Here is a 20,680-nt window from a genome sequence, read left to right as displayed (position 1 = left end):
GTGTTTCTCAAACTGTTTAAAGCTGCAGGTCTCCGAGTTGATTTTTCTTCTCAGACTGAATCATCTGAAAACCTTTCAGAGGTTGGAAGATTTAAAATTTTAAAACTATAAAATGATGATCCGTGATCTCCGTCCTGCTCCTCAGAGGACGAACCCTTTAGATTTAAGACTCTTCCCTCTAGCGCCACCCTCAGGTCAATCTTTACAGCTACAGTTTATCTCACATTCAGTTTCTTTTTAAGGATTGTTTTACTGTCAGGAATCTTTACAGACTCGTCTCTCCTGCAGCTCAACACGTTTGATTTAATCTGCAGCAGGAAGATCTGCTGATGTGTGAAGCTTCTTCTTACAGCAGCCTTAATGAGTGAAGAGGATTTCTATCAGAGCCGCTAGAAACCCTGAAAAACAAACAGAGTCTGTTCTGGGTTAATGTGTTTTAGTGCGGGTGGTTTAAACAGTAGACTGAGTGTCACCATGGTTACCAGCTGAGAAGTCCCAAAAGACTTCCAGTAAAAACAGGTTCTGACATGAAGTGAAAGGGAAAGCCAAGTCGTCTGAAACTCTGGAAATTCCCAGGAAACGATTATCCAATAAGCTCCGGGACAAGAGTGAGGAAATAAATATCTTTAATAAAAGCACACCGTGAGAAACTGTAGATATCTACATCCAGCTCACAATCCAGCAGATCATTCAACACAAACAAACATCAACACAAAGGTTCTGTGTGCAGAACATTACAACTGAAGACGCAGCAGACCGACAGAGATCATATTAAATACTGGTTTACATAAAGTAAACACATTACATGTTAGCAAGCTGAAGCCAAAGCTGTGACTCTCTGACTGTTAAAGGGACAGTTCACTCACTGAAAATTCAGTGATTCAACAAGCAGATGAAAATTTCTGCAAAGATGCTAAAAGTTCATAACAGACTCTAATAAAGGAGATGTTTACTGCAGTTCATGTCATGTTATTATACACTGTAACTGGAGCTGAAGCTCAAAGGAGCCAAATTTCACTGCCTTCAGTGTTTCCATCTGCTGTGTTGCTGCTCATGTGACATAAAACCTCTTGAATTTCTTTAATTATACAGAAATGTTCTGATGAGATGTGAAGAAACGATCAAGTACCATCAGGAACCATCAGGAACCATCATGAACCATCAGGGACCATCAGGAACCATCAGGAACCATCAGGGACCACCAGGGACCATCAGGGACCATCAGGAACCATCAGGAACCATCAGGAACCATCAGAAATCATCAGGTACTATCAGGATCCATCAGACTGCTGCAGCTTCACAACAGGAAGCTGTAGCCACATGTAGGATGACGTTAATGATTGTAATGTTAGGGTATGGTAGTCACATGTTGGTGGGTGGTAGTCACTTGGGACTTGTTAGCCACATTTTGGGAGGTTGTTACACATGTTGGGATGTTGCAGCAACATTTGGGATACCAAAGCCACATGATGGAAGTTAGTAGCCACATGTTGGGAGATGGTTGCTTTAAAAGAAGAAGAAGAAGAGTTGTGACTGTTTTCTACTGATTTTAAATGAATATTCCAAAACTGAACGAAGTCCCAAAAGACTTCCAGTAAAAACAGGTTCTGACATGAAGTGAAAGGGAAAGCCGAGTCGTCTGAAACTCTGGAAATTCCAAGGAAACCAAATGATGATCCAATAAGCTCCGGGACAAGAGTGAAGAAATAAATATCTTTAATAAAAGCACACCGTGAGAAACTGTACATATCTACATCCAGCTCACAATCCAGCAGATCATTCAACACAAACAAACATCAACACAAAGGTTCTGTGTGCAGAACATTACAACTGAAGACGCAGCAGACCGACAGAGATCATATTAAATACTGGTTTACATAAAGTAAACACATTACATGTTAGCAAGCTGAAGCCAAAGCTGTGACTCTCTGACTGTTAAAGGGACAGTTCACTCACTGAAAATTCAGTGATTCAACAAGCAGATGAAAATTTCTGCAAAGATGCTAAAAGTTCATAACAGACTCTAATAAAGGAGATGTTTACTGCAGTTCATGTCATGTTATTATACACTGTAACTGGAGCTGAAGCTCAAAGGAGCCAAATTTCACTGCCTTCAGTGTTTCCATCTGCTGTGTTGCTGCTCATGTGACATAAAACCTCTTGAATTTCTTTAATTATACAGAAATGTTCTGATGAGATGTGAAGAAACGATCAAGTACCATCAGGAACCATCAGGAACCATCATGAACCATCAGGGACCATCAGGAACCATCAGGAACCATCAGGGACCACCAGGGACCATCAGGGACCATCAGGAACCATCAGGAACCATCAGGAACCATCAGAAATCATCAGGTACTATCAGGATCCATCAGACTGCTGCAGCTTCACAACAGGAAGCTGTAGCCACATGTAGGATGACGTTAATGATTGTAATGTTAGGGTATGGTAGTCACATGTTGGTGGGTGGTAGTCACTTGGGACTTGTTAGCCACATTTTGGGAGGTTGTTACACATGTTGGGATGTTGCAGCAACATTTGGGATACCAAAGCCACATGATGGAAGTTAGTAGCCACATGTTGGGAGATGGTTGCTTTAAAAGAAGAAGAAGAAGAGTTGTGACTGTTTTCTACTGATTTTAAATGAATATTCCAAAACTGAACGAAGTCCCAAAAGACTTCCAGTAAAAACAGGTTCTGACATGAAGTGAAAGGGAAAGCCGAGTCGTCTGAAACTCTGGAAATTCCAAGGAAACCAAATGATGATCCAATAAGCTCCGGGACAAGAGTGAAGAAATAAATATCTTTAATAAAAGCACACCGTGAGAAACTGTACATATCTACATCCAGCTCACAATCCAGCAGATCATTCAACACAAACAAACATCAACACAAAGGTTCTGTGTGCAGAACATTACAACTGAAGACGCAGCAGACCGACAGAGATCATATTAAATACTGGTTTACATAAAGTAAACACATTACATGTTAGCAAGCTGAAGCCAAAGCTGTGACTCTCTGACTGTTAAAGGGACAGTTCACTCACTGAAAATTCAGTGATTCAACAAGCAGATGAAAATTTCTGCAAAGATGCTAAAAGTTCATAACAGACTCTAATAAAGGAGATGTTTACTGCAGTTCATGTCATGTTATTATACACTGTAACTGGAGCTGGAGCTCAAAGGAGCCAAATTTCACTGCCTTCAGTGTTTCCATCTGCTGTGTTGCTGCTCATGTGACATAAAACCTCTTGAATTTCTTTAATTATACAGAAATGTTCTGATGAGATGTGGAGAAACGATCAAGTACCATCAGGAACCATCATGAACCATCAGGGACCATCAGGAACCATCAGGAACCATCAGGGACCATCAGGAACAATCAGGAACCATCAGGAACCATAAGCAACCATCAAAAACCATCAGGGACCATCAGGGACCATCAGAAATCATCAGGTACTATCAGGAACCATCAGACTGCTGCAGCTTCACAACAGGAAGCTGTAGCCACATGTAGGATGACGTTAATGATTGTAATGTTAGGGTATGGTAGTCACATGTTGGTGGGTGGTAGTCACTTGGGACTTGTTAGCCACATTTTGGGAGGTTGTTACACATGTTGGGATGTTGCAGCAACATTTGGGATACCGAAGCCACATGATGGAAGTTAGTAGCCACATGTTGGGAGATGGTAGCCAAATTTTCAGTACATTGTAGCCACAAGTTGGGTTGTTGTAGCCACATTTTGGATTTTGGTAGCCACATGTAGAGATATCAAGTTTGGGACAATCACATTTTGAAACTTGGTAGTAACATGTTGAGATGTTGAGATGTGGTCGTCACATTTTCAGGACACTGTAGCCAGATGTTGGAACTTTGTTGCCACATGTGAAGAAAGTCACATTTGGGAACTTGGTAACCAAATGTTGGAAGATGGTAGATGGTAGGAGGTGGTGGCCTGGCGTTTGTCTCAAGCTGAAGCAGGAGCAGACTGGGGCAGCTGGTAGAAGCCTTTCTTCCTGTATCTCCTCAGGTAGTCGAGGAACAGAGCAGCAGCTGCTAGCCCAGCGGCTACGCAGACAGCTGGGACCACGATGACGCCAAGACGGGGAGGAAGGCTTCTCTCTGCTTTAAAAGAAGAAGAAGAAGAAGAGTTGTGACTGTTTTCTACTGATTTTAAATGAGTATTCCAAAACCGAACGTAGACATTTATATTTGACCACATTCCCTCTCAGACAGAAACAGGACGGTAAACTCTGACTGACCTCTGACGCTGATGCTGAACACTGTGATCTGGTAGCCGAGGTCGTTGGTCACGTTGACCTGGTAAAGCCCGGAGTCTCTGGCAGTGACGTTAACCAATAGGAAGGTGCCATTAGGGGAATATAGCTCTGTCCCATTGGCTAGTTTCTTCAGTATGACAGCTGACGGCGGGAAGCTGATGGCTCGGCAGCAGACGGTGACATTTTGTCCCTCCTGGACCACCGTAGACGGCAGGATGAGGACTGTGGTGTTCCTCGGAGGAGCTGAAGCAGAAGAAACCAGATCAGATTAGCAGATCAGCAGTAACCAGTTAGTTCAGTTACCAGCAGACACAAACTAAAGAATCACAATAACCTGCAGGAGTTTAACTGCAGTGATTCTGATGTGAAGGATGGTTTTTGTAAAATAGCTAAATATTCTTTCTCGTCGTGTGTTAGGTGTGAAATAAATACTAAATAATGCTGAATTACCTAAAAAAAACTGAAAGAAGCTGAAACCAGAGAAAATGTGTAATTTTAGATTGAAAAATGATGATAGTTGTCGATTAATTTTCTGTTGATCGACTAATCAATTGTTTATTTATTTATTTCATTAATGTTTGGGAACATAATGTTTGGGACAACTATTTAGCGTTAATCACTGCCACACACCACAACATTTATAGCATAAGCTAATTTGCAAAGACCATCCTTAGTTGGGTCTTTAAAATACATCAAACTCAGCATTAAAACACAAACAATAATACATTAAAACTACCATTAAAAGCAACAACAAGCACCAGATCATTCATGATTGCAGCTCTACTTTAAAGGAGTGAAAAACTGTTGACCCTCAGTGCAGGTCAGGTGTCTTTCTTTATTATTAGGGTCAGTATTTATCTTCACTGCTTCCCGGTTATCTGCTCCTGCTGAGAACAACAAGCGTTATCTTCTAGACTGTTGACAGCAGGACTCTGAAGGTCAATAAACATTTTCCACAGCAGAGATTTGACTCGTCACAACAGGAAAAAAAGCACACGTTACTAATAACATTGACAAGTATCCCCATAAACCATGGCAGTAAAACTGTGAGCCAGCATGTGCTTTACCAGGATCCTGAACTGTAATCCAGCCTTCATTCATTTTATTATTGACACTGTTGCTGCTGTGACGTGTCAAAGTATTTTATGTGAAAAGGTTTATTTCAGTAACGTGAGCTGATCACACTCATTTGTGTTTCATGTGTTTTTCAGTGGAGAATCATAAATGTTTGTATGTGACATTTTGGTACCGACTCAGAATGTCGACCAGCAGGTTTGTTTCCTTCTTTTAATAAACTTTTGCAGCATTTCAGCTTCTTGTTTATTTTAAGGAACTTGTGTTTCCCATAAAAACCACATACTTATGTGAATATGAATATGAATTTTCCGATGAACTGACAAATTAAATGTACTTGATAGGCTGAAAAAATACTTTTTAGGCTAAAATACGGTGACAAGAACAGAACTGAAAACACAACATTTCACAAATGAATTTGTTTTGTTGTTGTGTTTTGCACCTCAGGACCACCGTACAAAATGTGTCAGATATCCACTTGATATGACTAACTCAGACTGATGAAGCTGAATAGAAGCTTCACACAGACTTTTAAATGACTGTGTGGACACACTGTGGATTTTGGCCTCCATCACTTCCATTGAAAGCACATTTGAAGGATCTTTTAATATCCAGTATGAACAGGAGGAATGATTACAGACACCTGACTGCTGGTTTAACACACTGGGAACACTGGGAACACTGGGAACCTGCTTTAAACAGGTCTGTTGGTTTTCCCTCCTTGGATTATTCTGCTGTTTGCTGAATGAACAGACTGAGAGCTTTAAGCGTCTGGCACCACATTAGTCAGCAGTGCTGTCAGCGGTTATTTGTGTCCAGAGCTGCACTCAGCATCATGTGAAGGATTGAGAGGTCGACCTCTGAGATAACAGCCGTCACAACAGAGAAAAAAGACCATCAATGAAAAACAGAAGAAGAAACTGAAGGCTGAAAGAGAACAACTGAAAAGATTTGGAAAGTACAACGGCCTCCCTGCATGTCTTTCATGCTTTTGTTAGAGACTCATTTCTTAGTTTAGATATCTAGAGAGGAAATCTGTCCTGCACACATTTACTTTCTGTTCATTCTTCAGTTTTCCTGTTATGTAGTATTTCAGGAGCTCCTGCAGTGGTCAGGGCGTTACAGGAAACTCTCAGCAGGAAGTCGTCTGAATTAATTCTCTGATTTAATCATCAGAAAGTACAATTAACAAGAGAAAGGCCAATAAAAACACCTCAAACCGAAACTAAATAAAAACTAACAATGAAACGTTAGACTAAATAAAAGTAAACTATAAAACCTGAAAGCAAAAGTGTAAACACAGAAAGTCTCTGTGGGTCTAACTGACCTCTGACAGTGACGGGTCTGGTCACCAGTTGGGCTCCGTACTGGTTGGAGGCTTCACAATGGTAGTGGGCAGAGTCTTCCAGCTGGGCGGAGGAGAGTCTGAAGGAGAGCGAGGAGGAGGAGTCGGTCCTCTGAAGCTCCGCCCCCTCTCTCCTCAGCACCAGCGTGGTGGGTGGAGCTCCGTCTGAGCGGCAGGTAATCGTCACCTGCTGACCCTCCATCACCTCCTCACCTGGACTCACTGACATGAAGGTTTTCCTCGGAGCGTCTACAACACAAACAAAAACCTGGATCTGAGTTTTGAGGAAGCCTTTATTTTGAAGGTTTTTCCTTCCACAGAGAGGAAGTGGACTCACAGTGGACCTGCAGAGAGACACTGGTCCTCCTGGACCTCCACACGTCTCCGTCCTCCAACAGTAGCTCGGCTCTGCAGGTCAGGACCTGGTCCTGGTCCTGCTCCACCCGGTGACGCAGAACAGATGAGACGTTCTGTAAGGAACTGGAGAACTGGAACGACTGTGATGTCAGCGTCGTGTTGCCGGACAGCCACCAGACCCTCAGCTGATTGGCTGGAAAGACATTAGTGATGTCACAGCGGAGGACCGCCTCCTGACCCAGCAGGACGGGTTCAGGATTCAGCAGAACCGGATCGGATGGCAGAGCTGCAGAGAATAAAACAGCAGACATGAAAACTGAGAAGAAACATCAGGAGAAGTTAAAGGATCCATTTGTTATGAAGAGAGACTTGAAACTTGGTGGTGCGTTCAAGAACACTCAAATATCTGAAACTCAAATCTGCAGTAAAAGCAGCTGAGACATTTTCCCGCCATGACGTTACTGAAACTGAAGGTTCTGCTCAGATATCAGTCTGACTTTTAAACCTCATGTGGAACAACAAGCAAAGAATCTGAAGTTAGAAATGTTGTTTTATAACAGAATAATATAATGTGTATATAGTCACAGTACTGGATAAACTGGACAGACTGAGAGCTGCTCAGACTTCTCTCCTCCTCCCACAGACTGACTCAGACTTCAGATTAATTCAAAAGCAGCAAATCTCATTTATGAGCAGAAGTTTTTTCTTTCATATTAAATTTTTTGGGATCAGAGTCATCAGACAGGAGGAAGCAGAGTCCAGCTCCTTCATCTTTCTGTAAATCACCTGATGATTAAACCAGTAATGTAGGAGAAAAGATCGAAAATGTTTTATGTGTTGTAAATGAAGTATTTATGTGTATGTCTGTGTGCAAACTGTAGATACTTCAGATAATAAAGTATTTTCTATAAGAACTGGCAGCTCTCAGCTCTCCATGACTCTACGTTATATGATTAAAAAGGCTCTTAAAGAGAATCGTTGTGGATATGAAAGTCTGAATGTGGAACTCGACATGTTGTGTAATTGTCTGTGATTTAAGCGTCCGGGTTCTTTGAACAGCATCGTGCTTGTGTTTACTGAAACATTCGGGTAAAGTGTTTCTTATCTGAGAGGCTTTTTCCTGCTCAGAGTGAGTGAGAGCTGAGTCAGAGTGGAGCTGGGGGAGGATTCACTCTCTCTCAGCGGGGGGGTGTTCGGGGGGGGGGGGGGGGAACGGTATGTTCGGAAGGATTTTTGGCGTCTTTCTCCTGTCGTATCACTTCCTGTCCGTCCTCCTCAGCTCGGATTAAAGACAGATCTCTGTGAGGAAACTGGAGAACACCGAAATAATAGGGTGACCTTTGACCTCTCCACTTTCACTAACAAGACAGAATCTGTCCAAACAAGCAGCAGCTCTGGCTGAAGTCCAGGACCAGGACAGACTGAGAGCTGCTCAGACTTCTCTCCTCCTCCCACAGATTGACTCAGACTTCAGATTGATTCAAAAGCAGCAAATCTCATTTATGAGCAGAAGTTTTTTCTTTCATATTAATTTCTTTGGGATCAGAGTCATCAGACAGGAGGAAGCAGAGTCCAACTCCTTCAGATTTATCGCACATCTTTCTGTGAATCACCTGATTAAACCAAGTCCAGTAGTGTAGGAGAAAAGATAGAAAATTAAAAAGAAAGAAAATACAAAGTAAGATCAGAGAAAACGCTCTGAGAGTTTAAGGAGAGATTTCAAAAGATGTCTCTGACTCAGTAAATGAAGGATGTATTAAAAATATTTGACTGGATTCTTGTTTCATAATGAAAACGAGGTTGCGGAGCAGTAAAAGCATCTGACTACAAACCATCATTTCAAGAAAATACTGAGATTGTTATAAAGACAAAACTTCCTCTGTGAACAGGATCAAACTCATCTCTTCCTACAACTCATTCACCTGCTGCTGTCAGTCCTGAAATAAAGCAAGAAGCTCCTTGATACTGTAGTTCACACTAACTGATAAAAAGCCGTCACTCGTTCTGTGATTGGTTCCCTCTGAAGACGCCTTCAGAGTGTCTGAAAGAGAAACACTTGACTTGTACGAACAGATTCCTTCTTAAATGCACGTACAAGTGGTTTAAGAACATTTGTGGCGTTCATCAGTGTTCTCGTACTTAGAATTTTTCTCTGACATATGAACAAACTTTACGAGTTGAGAGCAGTCGTCCGAGTCCTGAACAGATCGTCTCTGCCTTTATTCACAGAGCAGAAACAGTTGTTTAAATGACAACAGCTGCAGTAAACAGCTGCAGATGTTTGTGTCAGCAGTAAACAACAGCCTCAGTGTTTCTGTGCAGCATCGTGTTATGTTGCAGCTGACAGTAAAATATATGTCATATCTTTGTGACGTCACATGACACCTCTCATATGCTTTAGAAAGATGCTTTTTAGCCTTTAACTTCATGTCAAAGCGTTTCCTCTTTATTTCTGTCACAGTGCAGCTGCTCTGATGACACGTTGTTGTGTTTCTGAAAGCAGTACGTGAAGCTCTACTGAGTTTTCAGACTTTGGGAACATTTCTGTGAATGAAACTCGTCCACAAACGGAGCAGAACAAGAGCCTTAAATGGACGTTTTAGGGGCGTCAATGATACTGATGATGAAACATCATAAACAGGTGACCTTCATCAGGCTGAAACCAGAGATTTACACACAGTTTGTGATGTTTCTATATACCTGCTGTTCTACTGGGACAAATAAAGTTATAGAATTAAACTGAAGACAGAAACAACAGCAGAAGTTTTTGGGGAGCTCAGCGTTTATCGAGTGTTTCTCTGAATGAGACTCGTGTTGGCAGAGTGATGAAGATGTTTGTGTGTTTGTTTGGTCTCTGAGGACATTATCAATGATGTCATAAAGAGCTGGTCTCAGGTGTGACTCACAGTAGACGTGGACCTCGGTGGTTCCGGTCCTGAGGACGGAGTCACACTCAGCCTTACAGCTGTATCCTCCGCCGTCCTGCAGATCCAGGTTCTGCAGCACGAGCCGGGACACTCCGTCCTGCTGCTGTGTCCTCTGGAGGACCGTCTGGTCCTGGTCCTGGTCCTGGTCCGTCCTCCTCCAGGTGAGGGTGGGGGGGCGGAGACATCCGGAGGCTCGGCAGGTCAGAACCAGATCTGAACCCCGCTCTGCTGCTGAGACCGGAGGACTCAGCTGCACCTGCAGAGGATGAGCTGAAGAGCAACAGCAGCAGTCATCAATACTGAGATATAAGAGTTGGAATTATTCTTATTTATTGATTGATTAGGACAGTTTGAAACATTAAAGATGCACCAGAATTAGCTTGAAGCTAATTCGCATCTGTAGTCCCCAACAAAAAACATACAACAGAACAACAACAAACAAAATACAGGTAGGTAAAGCTGACTGTCTAAATCCAGTGTGATGATCGTATCCAATCACTTATTGATCAGGTTCTTTGATCCTTCTTTAGGAACAAAACAGTCTGAAACACACGAGGAGAAGTTGGTGGATTCATCTCCATCTGCTAACATGTATATATAATATATAATATATAATATATAATATAACAGACTGCAGATTCATACCAGCTTGTTCTGTTTTTACAACCATCACACATTGATCACTCAGATCTCCCTGATATAAGACATCAGTTTCACTGATACCAATTTATTTTTAAATGCATTGACTTTAACGATCCTTATTGTTTAAAACAAATTTTTGTTAATTACACGTCAAATGATTCACTAGACGCTCTGATCAGATCCTCTTATTAGAATAAATTGTAAATATCAAAGTGTTTCGTTCTCGTATCTTAAAACAAACGACGTGTTTTCAGTGATTCTCTTTCTGCTTCTGACATTAGAGACTCAGTTTAGATATCTGGAGGAGAAATCTGTCCTGCACACATTCACTTTCTGTTCATTCTTCAGTTTTCCTGGCGTGTAATATTTCAGGAGCTCCTGCAGTGATCAGAGAGTTGCGGGAAACTCTCAACAGGATGTCCTCTGAGTAACGTCTCTGATTTAATTAAACATCGGAAACACAACAGACAACAAAAGGCCAATGAAAACACCTCAAAGTGAAACTAAATAAGAACTGAAAAGTGGAAACAAGTGAAAGTGAAAAACAATCAAACTTTATACTAAATAAAAACTAGAAAATGCAATTTCTGTAGAAATTGCGTGTGACTGCTGGAAGCAAATTTAGATTGCATAACTGGTAGCTGAACACTACTGAAAAATCTAGCAAGATTAAACTCTGCAATGGGTGGAATTGAACCTGCATTCTCCTGTTTGTAAGACAGACATGCTATGCACTGAGCTAACATGTCACACAGAAATAGCAGGCCAGATTCTGCTATTTAGTCTGTCAATTGCATGAAATTGACAAAAAAGAAGTTCAGCTAAGTTCATTAAGCAGATTGACATCACCTAGACTCCTTCATCCTTCAACTCTACTGAATTCTGCCCTAAGCGGGGCTCGAACTCACAACCTTTGGATCTTAAAGGAGTTGAAAAGTGACATGAGCTTAAACCACTGGACTACTACTTTGTAAAATTGGAAATGATGTATTTAACAAGAATAGCAATCCACATTTTAGGTAATAATGTTGATGTAAACTAAAGGGGAATTGACTTACGGTACATGATAGAGATGGAAAGCAACTTTGTACATGACAGCATTATTATGAGGAGCACTGCAGTGAGCAGGTATTGAACACACAACCTTGTCATCTAAGGGGTAGCTGATCATGAGAGCAGTGTTCTAAACCACTGAGCCAACAGACATTCCCAGTAATGAGAGGAAAAAATCTCCATTTTGATGATGAAAATGTATTTGTCTCAAACTAGAGCTAGTTTAACATGAGAATGAATGATATGTGTAAAAAGTGTTTGAAGGAAGAGAGAATCTATGTGAAGTCCTATGTGAAATGTATTTACATTGTGAGAGAGAGGAGGCTTGTGGCAACATACTGAGGCAAGATATGTGCTTGAGGAGTTAAAATTGTGGAAGTGATAGCTGTTCAGAAAAACATTTCTGGTCTAAAATTATCCGTGCTCTCCACTGTGCCTGATCACATGACACACTGCTGAGTCTGCAAAACCCCTGACTTTGGGCTTAAATTGCTGAAAAACTACAAAAGATATCACTATACAATCTGATAACTTTGAAAGTTCAAAGTTTTGTGAACATTTTACAGTTTGAATGGCGTCTGTACGATAAGGGACTTCCGAGCAGTTGAGTGTCAAAGTGACCAAGCTTCCAACTCAGTTGGACGGTTCGTCCCATAGACTGCCATTATAAATTTTAATGTTTTAAAAAATTATATAAAATCGCTGAAACATGTTACATTTCGGAAAAATACAAGCACACATCTGCTGAATGAGTTGCACAGATTGACAGTTGAATGGTTTTTATAGCACAAAGTATGCAGCAGTTGAAACGCGGCAAAAAACGTACGGAAGACGGAATAAGAATAAAGACTGAGAAGAACAATGTGTGATTACTTCCAGCAATCACACAATAAACTATAAAACCTGAAAGCAAAAGTGTAAACATAGAAAATCTCTGTGGGCCTAACTGACCTCTGACAGTGATGGGTCTGGTCATCAGTTGGACTCCGTACTGGTTGGAGGCTTCACACTGGTAGTGGGCGGAGTCTTCCGGCTGGGCGGAGGAGAGGCTGAAGGAGAGCGAGGAGGAGGAGGGGTCGGTCCTCTGAAGCTCCACCCCCTCTCTCCTCAGCACCAGCGTGGTGGGTGGAGCTCCGTCTGAGCGGCAGGTAATCGTCACCTGCTGACCCTCCACCACCTCCTCACCTGGACTCACTGACATGGAGGTGTTGGTGGGCGGAGCTGTGGGAGCGACGGACAAACACAACAAAACGTTTAACTGTTGTTTATTTCTGCTGTTATATTTATATATATATTTACTTCATAAAATGTACAAAACACCAGAGAGACAATAAGGACAATAAGACACCGTCAGGACTGTGGTTTGGTGCCTTGCTCAGCGGTCCTGTGGCAGCGACTGCAGAGATTGTAAATGAAACAGGAGCTTCACTCTCACCATGAACGGTGACCTCCAGCGCGGCGGTCTGGTTTCCCTCTGTGTTTGCTGCCTCGCAGTCGTACCAGCCGGCCTGCGACGGACTCACCGCCGTCAGGACGAGTTTTGGGCCTTGACCCCTCGTCAGAGACCCTCCGTCTGCCGTCCTGAAGCTCCAGGTGACGAGCGGCTCCGGGTTTCCCTCCGCTGAACAGTTGAGAGTGAGCGTCGAGCCGGCCATCACCGTCACAGAGTCTGATATCGCCGTGACAACAGGAGCATCTGCAGAGGATGATGATGATGATGATGATACAGTTCATTATATACAGACACCAACTCATCAAGAACATTTTCAGATTTTTTGCCAAAATTTCTGACTTTTTTCTGTGACGTTTGTTCGAGAGCGAAATGCCAAACAAAAATGAGCAAAAATGCAGAAATTTTAATGATTCCATGTTAACAACCATCTTGACCTCACATGATATAATTGATGATATTTTTGGGTGTTTTACTTTTTTGCTGTTTGGATAAAATATTTGAGGATGTCACCTTATAATCTGGGAAACTGTCCCTGTTTCCTGATGTTTTAACGATTAATTGATTAATCCAGAAAATGTTCCAGTCGGGTTCAACAAACTCTCTGATCAAACAAACTAAATCTCTGGTTTCAGTCTGATTATGTGTCGACTTTACTTCAGACCTGCAGACTGAGACTCGCTGATCTATCTAAAATGGGATCAGATTATATGGACTCATCAGCTGGTTTTGTGTTAATGTTTTTATGTTGTTGAGTCTGGTTGTTCCAGATGTGCACATATAAACACTTTATATGGACTGTAGGAACTGATGCTACTGCACTACATCTCAGAGGGAAATACTGTACTTTCTACTCCACTCTTCATAAAGATCTTCTTCATGTGGTGTTGTGATGATGATGATGATGATGATGGAGAGCGCTGTCTAACATGTCAGCTGGGTTGAGATCTGGTGACTGTGAAGGTCATAACATGTGATTCACATCATTTAATCCTCATCAAACCATCCTGGAAGAGACCACTCCCATCAGGATAGACATGTTTCATCATAGGATAAAGCTGATCACTCACAACTACTTTTCATTGATTAGCAGTGACCCTTCCCTCTAAGGGCACAAGTGGACCCAAACCATGCCAGCATAACAGAGCCCCCAGACCCCCTCACTGTAGGGGTCCAGCATTCAGACCTGGACCAGACCCCCTCACTGTAGGGGTCCAGCATTCAGACCTGGACCAGTTCTCTTGGTGGCGAATCAGGTGAAGGACTCATCTGATCATATCAGTGTGTTCCACGTCTCTGTAGACCAGAACCTGGATGGATTTTGTATATTCATCTTTGTAATGATACTATAATATCTCTCTATGTAAATATATTCTAGCTGACAGTCTGATCACGTCCTGCATCGACGTTCTCAGTCACATATCACACGTCATCACATGACCCTGTTTACTGACGTCTTTCCCGCAGATCTAAACGCAGACGTCACTTCAGTCACTGTTCTTATTGACAGACGAGCCAGCTGAGCGTCTTTGTGACTGAAGCTGCTGCCGTCCGCCCCAACAATCAACCCTCGTTCAGCCGCTCACATCTTTTCCTCTCGTCACCTCGATACCAGATCAGAATCAGCTGGATGTTTATACAAGTCACAGAGCATCAGTGGATGTTCATTACTTCATTACTGGAGCAGCGCAGCTGTGTGGAAACATCTTCTACTCTCATTTATTCAGGTTTTTCTTTTAATTTGTCACCGTCTGCATATTAAGCTTATAAATAGAAGAAAGAGTTATAGATTAAACCAGCAGTTCCCAAACTGTTTGTCTTGTATCTCCTGTGTGTAGCTGAGGCTCTTTGTCACGTTATAGATGTTTGAGATGTTGAGCAGTTCCACCAAATAAATAACCGTCTGATGCCCAAAGAGGTCAAACTTCCCAATATTTCACAAAAAAACAAATTTACAGAAAACTCAATTAATCAGACTTTGTTTTTCTTCTTTCCTCTCAGCTGGTTTCATGAATCCGTCACAGCGACGCCTTTCTGCAAAACCAGTAACTTTTACTGCTTTTAGTAAATTTAGCTGCTAAAACAAACAGTTTGTACTTTTACTTGTAATGGATTATTTCCAGACTCACAGAGCAGGTTCAGGGGGACGCTGGTCTCTCTGGTCTGGTCCTCAGGAGGTAGGTCCAGGCCCAGCGAGGCCCTGCAGGTGATGTTGGCTCCTGAGTCGGCTTTCAGAGGCCTGAATGTGTACATAGACCGGAACGAGCTGGAGCCAGACTCGTTCGTGTCGTCTTGCAGGACGGCGTCTCCTCGCAGCCAGCGGAGGGTCAGCAGGTCGGGGGGGTGAATATCAGGCACCTGGCAGCTCAGGGTCGACTCCGTCCCCAGCCTCAGGCGGTCCTGACCTGTGATCACTGGGGCTGATGGGAAAGCTGGACGCCACAGAGACACAGAGACATGCAGTGATTGGTCCAAAGGTCTTTCAGGTGTTTCAGGTGTGTTTCAGGTCTTTCAGGTCTTTCAGGTGTGTTTCAGGTCTTTCAGGTCTTTCAGGTGTGTTTCAGGTGTGTTTCAGGTGTTTTAGGTGTGTTTTAGGTGTGTCTCAGATGTTTTATGTGTTTCAGGTGTGTTTCAGGTGTTTTAGGTGTTTTTTAGGTGTGTTTCGGGTATTTCAGGTGTTTCAGGTGTTTCAGGTGTGTTTCAGGTGTTTTTTAGGTGTGTTTTAGATGTTTCAGGTGTGTTTCAGGTGTTTTTTAGGTGTGTTTTAGATGTTTCAGGTGTGTTTCAGGTGTTTTAGGTGTTTTAGGTGTGCGTATGAACTTACAGTAAACCTGTATGAACCTTCTGCTCTCTTTGTATTCTCCACAGTAGACTTTACACAGCAGATTTCCGCCATGTTCTATCATCACAGGGTCAAAGGTCACCACAGAGTGCGAACTGTTGGTGTTGATGGTGGCGGTGAGCGGTCGGTCCTCAAGCAGAGTCCAGGTGATGTGTGGTATCGTGGAACAGTCGTGAACCGCACAGACCAGCTGCTCACGCTCACCCAGCCTGAACAGAGGCCTTTTGGGAAAAATCTCAACACGTAGAGCCTGAACGCAACACGATGACATCAGCAGAGCTGTGGAGATAAACAACAAAAACAAGACTGAGACTGCAGTAAACAACAACAACAACAGACGGAGGAGGGAAGTATTGACGACACGCTGCAGATAAATCTAGAATATTACAGAAAACTCAGATCTGTTTTGATCTGATTATTTTATTTAGCAAGGATCAATCAGACTGATCAGATTAATGATCAATGATACTCAAACCAGCAGCTGCTGATTCTGACAGTTCTGTTGTTTATTAATAATCATCATCATCATAACAACAACAACAAAAATCATAATAATGACAGAAAACACTTAACAGTGTTTCCCCTATAATAGTACAGGCCTGGTGGGCCGCTGGCCAATGAGAACCCCCGCCAGGACAACAAGAACCCCCGCCAGGACAGCGAGAACCCCTGCCAGGACAGCAAGAACCCCAACCAGGACAGTGAGAACCCCAACCAGGACAACAAGAACCCCCGCCAGGACAACGAGAACCCCAACCAGGACAACGAGAACCCCCGCCAGGACAACGAGAACCCCAACCAGGACAACAAGAACCCCCGCCAGGACAACGAGAACCCCAACCAGGACAACGAGAACCCCCGCCAGGACAACGAGAACCCCAACCAGGACAACGAGAACCCCCGCCAGGACAACGAGAACCCCAACCAGGACAACGAGAACCCCCGCCAGGACAACGAGAACCCCAACCAGGACAACGAGAACCTCCGTCAGGACAGCGAGAACCCCCGCCAGGACAGTGAGAACCCCCGCCAAGACAACGAGAACCTCTGCCAGGACAGCGAGAACCCCCGTCAGGCCAACAAGAACCCCCGCCAGGACAACGAGAACCCCCGTCACGACAACAAGAACCCCCGTCAGGACAGAAAACATTTAACAGTGTTTCCCCTATAATAGTACAGGCCTGGCGGGCCGCTGGCCAATGAGAACCCCCGCCAGGACAACGAGAACCCCTGCCAGGCCGACGAGAACCTGCACCAGGACGACGAGAACCTCCGTCAGGCCAACCAGAACCCCCATCAGGACGACGAGAACCCCCGCCAGGACGATGAGAACCCCTGCCAGGCCGACGAGAACCCCCATCAGGCCAGAAAATATTTTTTTAAATGCCAAAAAAACCTAAATAATCAAATATCCATTCATTCAGAAATAAATGGCGTTTGAAAACGCACTAAACCTCGGGGAAACACTGCTTAAAAACACAATAAAAATCAACAACAAATCAAATGTTCTTAAACAATAACAAACACTTCGAGGAGGATGAGTAGGAGGAGGAGGAGGAATAGGAGGAGGAGGAGGAGGAGGAGGAGGAATAGGAGGAGGAGGAGGAGGAGGAGGAGGAATAGGAGGAAGAGGAGGAAGAGGAGGAAGAGGAGGAGGAGGAGCATCTTGCTGAATCAAAGCCCGGTATTTCATAGGGGCCAAACTTTTTATACATTTTCAAACACCCTATTGGATAATTACATCATCTGTCACATGTATTGTTACCTGTTTGCGGCGCCATCTTGTGGTTAAATCAAAACAAATGAATCCAGCCAAGAGAACAAACAACAAATCAAATTCCAGTTTCATTTCCAACCAATTGTATCAAAGTTAAATAATAACAGTTAAACAGGTTCTTCAAACATGGTTTAACTAATCCAGGCTAACATGCTAACATGCTAACGTGCTGCTATCAGGCTAAAATAATCCTGTTAACTCTCCTGCAGCTAATTTGATTCTTTGAAGGCAGTTTGAGGATTGATTATTGATCCTGGATGAAGTTATTTTGTATAAACCATGATCAGCATTCATATGATTGGCTGAATGCTGATCATGTGACTGCCATTAAACGAGGTTAGTGTGTTGGGAATCCTCCCAGCATGCACTGGGGCAACAGATTCATGGACAGAAGTCTGATTTTCTGTGTTCCTGCTGTTATTTTGTTCTACATTCAGCTCCACAATGTTTCCTCACTTTCATCACACACAATGAAACCTTTTAAACACTTAAAGTACGTTTAACTGTTTAAACGACCTTCAGCAAAGTGAGTTCTGCAGTTCATTATTAATAAGTTTTAAATTAAACGTCTGTAGGTCCCTTAACAGTCAGAATCTTTTTTTCAGGTTGCATTACTGCTGAACTCTTTACTGCAGGTTGTGTTACTGCATGAACAGCGAGCAGGTTTGAGGTTAACTGGGACTTCAGGGCGAATTCTCTCTAAAGAATCTAACAGATCTGCAGCTCTTTCAATCTGACAAAAGGTGAAAAACAAACAGTAAGAAATAAAATCCAGAGTTTCTCAGCCTGACATATTTATAATCAATACAAACTAAATGAGAAGGTTGTGAAATACAGACTCTGTCCTGTGCTGAAAGAATGTAAAAACACATTTTTTTGTACATAAACAGTCTTTTTGTTTTGTTTTAATAAAGATCAGGTTTGTCTGATTATTATTATATAATGAGTCCAGCATGCAGCACATGTTCACGATGACAACATGACAGCAGAACATGTGAAGATCAATAACAGTAATAATAATAATAATAATAATAATAATAATAATAATAATAATAATAATAATAATAATAATCTTACCTGCGAGCAGCTGAATAAACGTCCTGCAGACAGACGGTAGAGACATTTTCAGCCCTCAGAGGATTAAAGGAATGAAAGATGAATAAATGAAAGATGAATAAATGAAGGATGAATAAAGGTCACAGCAGCGTTTTCTTTGTTTCTTTGTGTTTCAGTCTTTCAAGCAGAAAATCAGCTCGACACCAAAAACTGAGTCTGTGAATCCTCTGAAAGCAAAACGCCTCCTGATCTGTAACTGCTGGTCTGTCTCTCTTTATGTCTCTCTCTCTCTCTCTGTCTCTCTTTATGTCTCTCTCTCTCTCTCTCTGTTTCTCTTTATGTCTCTCTCTCTCTCTCTGTCTCTCTTTATGTCTCTCTCTCTCTCTCTCTGTTTCTCTTTATGTGTCTCTCTCTCTCTCTGTTTCTCTTTATGTCTCTCTCTCTGTGTGTCAGTCTGCAGACCACAGCGCCCTCTGCAGGACAGACACAACACCTCAGCAGGGGTTTGAGACTGCACTGTAAAACTCTTTCTTACTTTCTCTTTCATTCTTTATCATTTTCCATCTTCCTCTTTCATCATCTTTCTCTTTCGTTTCAGCTCCACACTGGAGGATCCTTTAAATCACATTAAACAACATTTAATGGAGCAGAAACATTTTTACATTTGGTCATTGGAGACTCAAAGAGCCGCAGTGCAAAGAAAAAGATTGTTAGACATCATGTTCTGTTGTTTGTTTTATATATATAATTATTAAAGAAAGAAACACTGAAAGTAGACAAGTGCAGAAGAAATATCATAAAAACAGAAACTAAAGATGAAAAGTTATAAGAATTAAAAGCAGAAAGACATCTGGAAACCACTGGTTTCATCTTTAACAATGTGTTGTATTTTAAAAGCTTGTTATATTATCCATTGTGTCAAATCTTCATCTGAAAAGTAACTAAAGCTGTCAAATAAATGTAGTGGAGTAGAAAGTACAATATTTCCCTCTGAAATGTAGAAAGTAGCATCACATGGAAATACTCAAGTAAAGTACAAGTACCTCTAAACTGTACCTGAGTGCAGTACTTAATTACTTTCCACCACTGATGATGAGTGAACGTGAGTTGTGGGTAAAAAACATTTGAACAGACCAGAAGACCTGAAAACAGCCTGACAGTCTACAGCTAACATGCTAACAGTTAGCTGTTAGCATGTTCTTCAGGTTTCTGAATCTTTGACCTCTGATTGGTTGTTTGTTTGATGGATTGATTGATTGATTAGTCTACAGAGTGTGTGATAACAGACTGAGTGACTCACAGTCTCTGTAAACTGTTATTGATCCTGATCTTATTGATCAGCTTGATGATGACATGATGACTCAGTGTCGGGTCACTGTGAGGTCAGACGCTGCCGATGGCGTGGAGTCACGTGACCACCTTCACTGACAGATACAAACCGACTCCGACATCTCAGCCTGTGTGTGTTTTACCTGACGTTTCTCCTGACGACCTCAGATCTGCTGAATTTAAATACGTCTGTTCTTGAACCTGTTTAAAGGACGACTTCCCAGTGTTCCCAGTGTGTTAAACCAGCAGTCAGGTGGCTGTAATCATTCCTCCTGTTCATACTGGATATTAAAAGATCCTTCAAATGTGCTTTCAATGGAAGTGATGGAGGATAAAATCCACAGTGTGTCCACACAGTCATTTAAAAGTCTGTGTGAAGCTTCTATTCAGCTTCATCAGTCTGAGTTAGTCATATCAAGTGGATATCTGACACATTTACAGTCTTTTTAGCATCAAATTCCCTCTTTGTGTTTCCTCGGACAGTGTTTCCCTGTTGAGCTGCAGGTGGAAGTATAGTAACAAAAAGAGGAACTTTGGCACTAAAAA

The 20,680-nt window shown here is 42.4% G+C and overlaps 1 protein-coding gene across 3 annotated transcripts; it reads right to left on the bottom strand.

Moving 5' to 3' along the window:
- Positions 1-1,699: 1,699 nt before the first annotated feature.
- On the bottom strand, positions 1,700-19,104 carry vcam1b (vascular cell adhesion molecule 1b). Of its 3 annotated transcripts, none has more exons than XM_042415634.1 (10): positions 18,827-19,104; positions 15,955-16,251; positions 15,260-15,562; positions 13,116-13,376; positions 12,632-12,901; positions 9,965-10,255; positions 7,039-7,344; positions 6,684-6,950; positions 4,265-4,525; positions 1,700-4,127 (listed from the first exon to the last, which is right to left on the bottom strand). In XM_042415634.1, the coding sequence occupies exons 1-10, from the start codon at positions 18,870-18,872 to the stop codon at positions 3,970-3,972; spliced, it is 2,460 nt and encodes an 819-aa protein (XP_042271568.1). In that variant the 5' UTR covers positions 18,873-19,104; the 3' UTR covers positions 1,700-3,969. The 3 variants fall into 3 exon arrangements, with proteins under 3 accessions (XP_042271568.1, XP_042271570.1, XP_042271571.1); XM_042415636.1 differs by having other exon boundaries at positions 1,700-4,124; XM_042415637.1 differs by lacking the exon at positions 18,827-19,104 and adding an exon at positions 17,738-18,597.
- Between the last annotated feature and the right edge of the window lie 1,576 nt (positions 19,105-20,680).

Source organism: Thunnus maccoyii, chromosome 7, assembly GCF_910596095.1.
Source record: "Thunnus maccoyii chromosome 7, fThuMac1.1, whole genome shotgun sequence".
NCBI classification, from domain to species: domain Eukaryota; kingdom Metazoa; phylum Chordata; class Actinopteri; order Scombriformes; family Scombridae; genus Thunnus; species Thunnus maccoyii.
This window is presented reverse-complemented; position numbering and strand designations above follow the sequence as displayed.

Bases quoted from the DNA above. Each gene is read 5' to 3' on its own strand.
- vcam1b (XM_042415634.1), bottom strand. From the start codon at position 18,872: ATGTCTCTACCGTCTGTCTGCAGGACGTTTATTCAGCTGCTCGCAG. The intron at 4,526-6,683 runs GTCAGTTAGACC...CTTCTGCTTCAG, and splicing joins CAGACCCGTCACTGTCAGAG to CTCCTCCGAGGAACACCACA. The intron at 4,128-4,264 runs GTCAGTCAGAGT...CTTCTTTTAAAG, and splicing joins GTTCAGCATCAGCGTCAGAG to CAGAGAGAAGCCTTCCTCCC.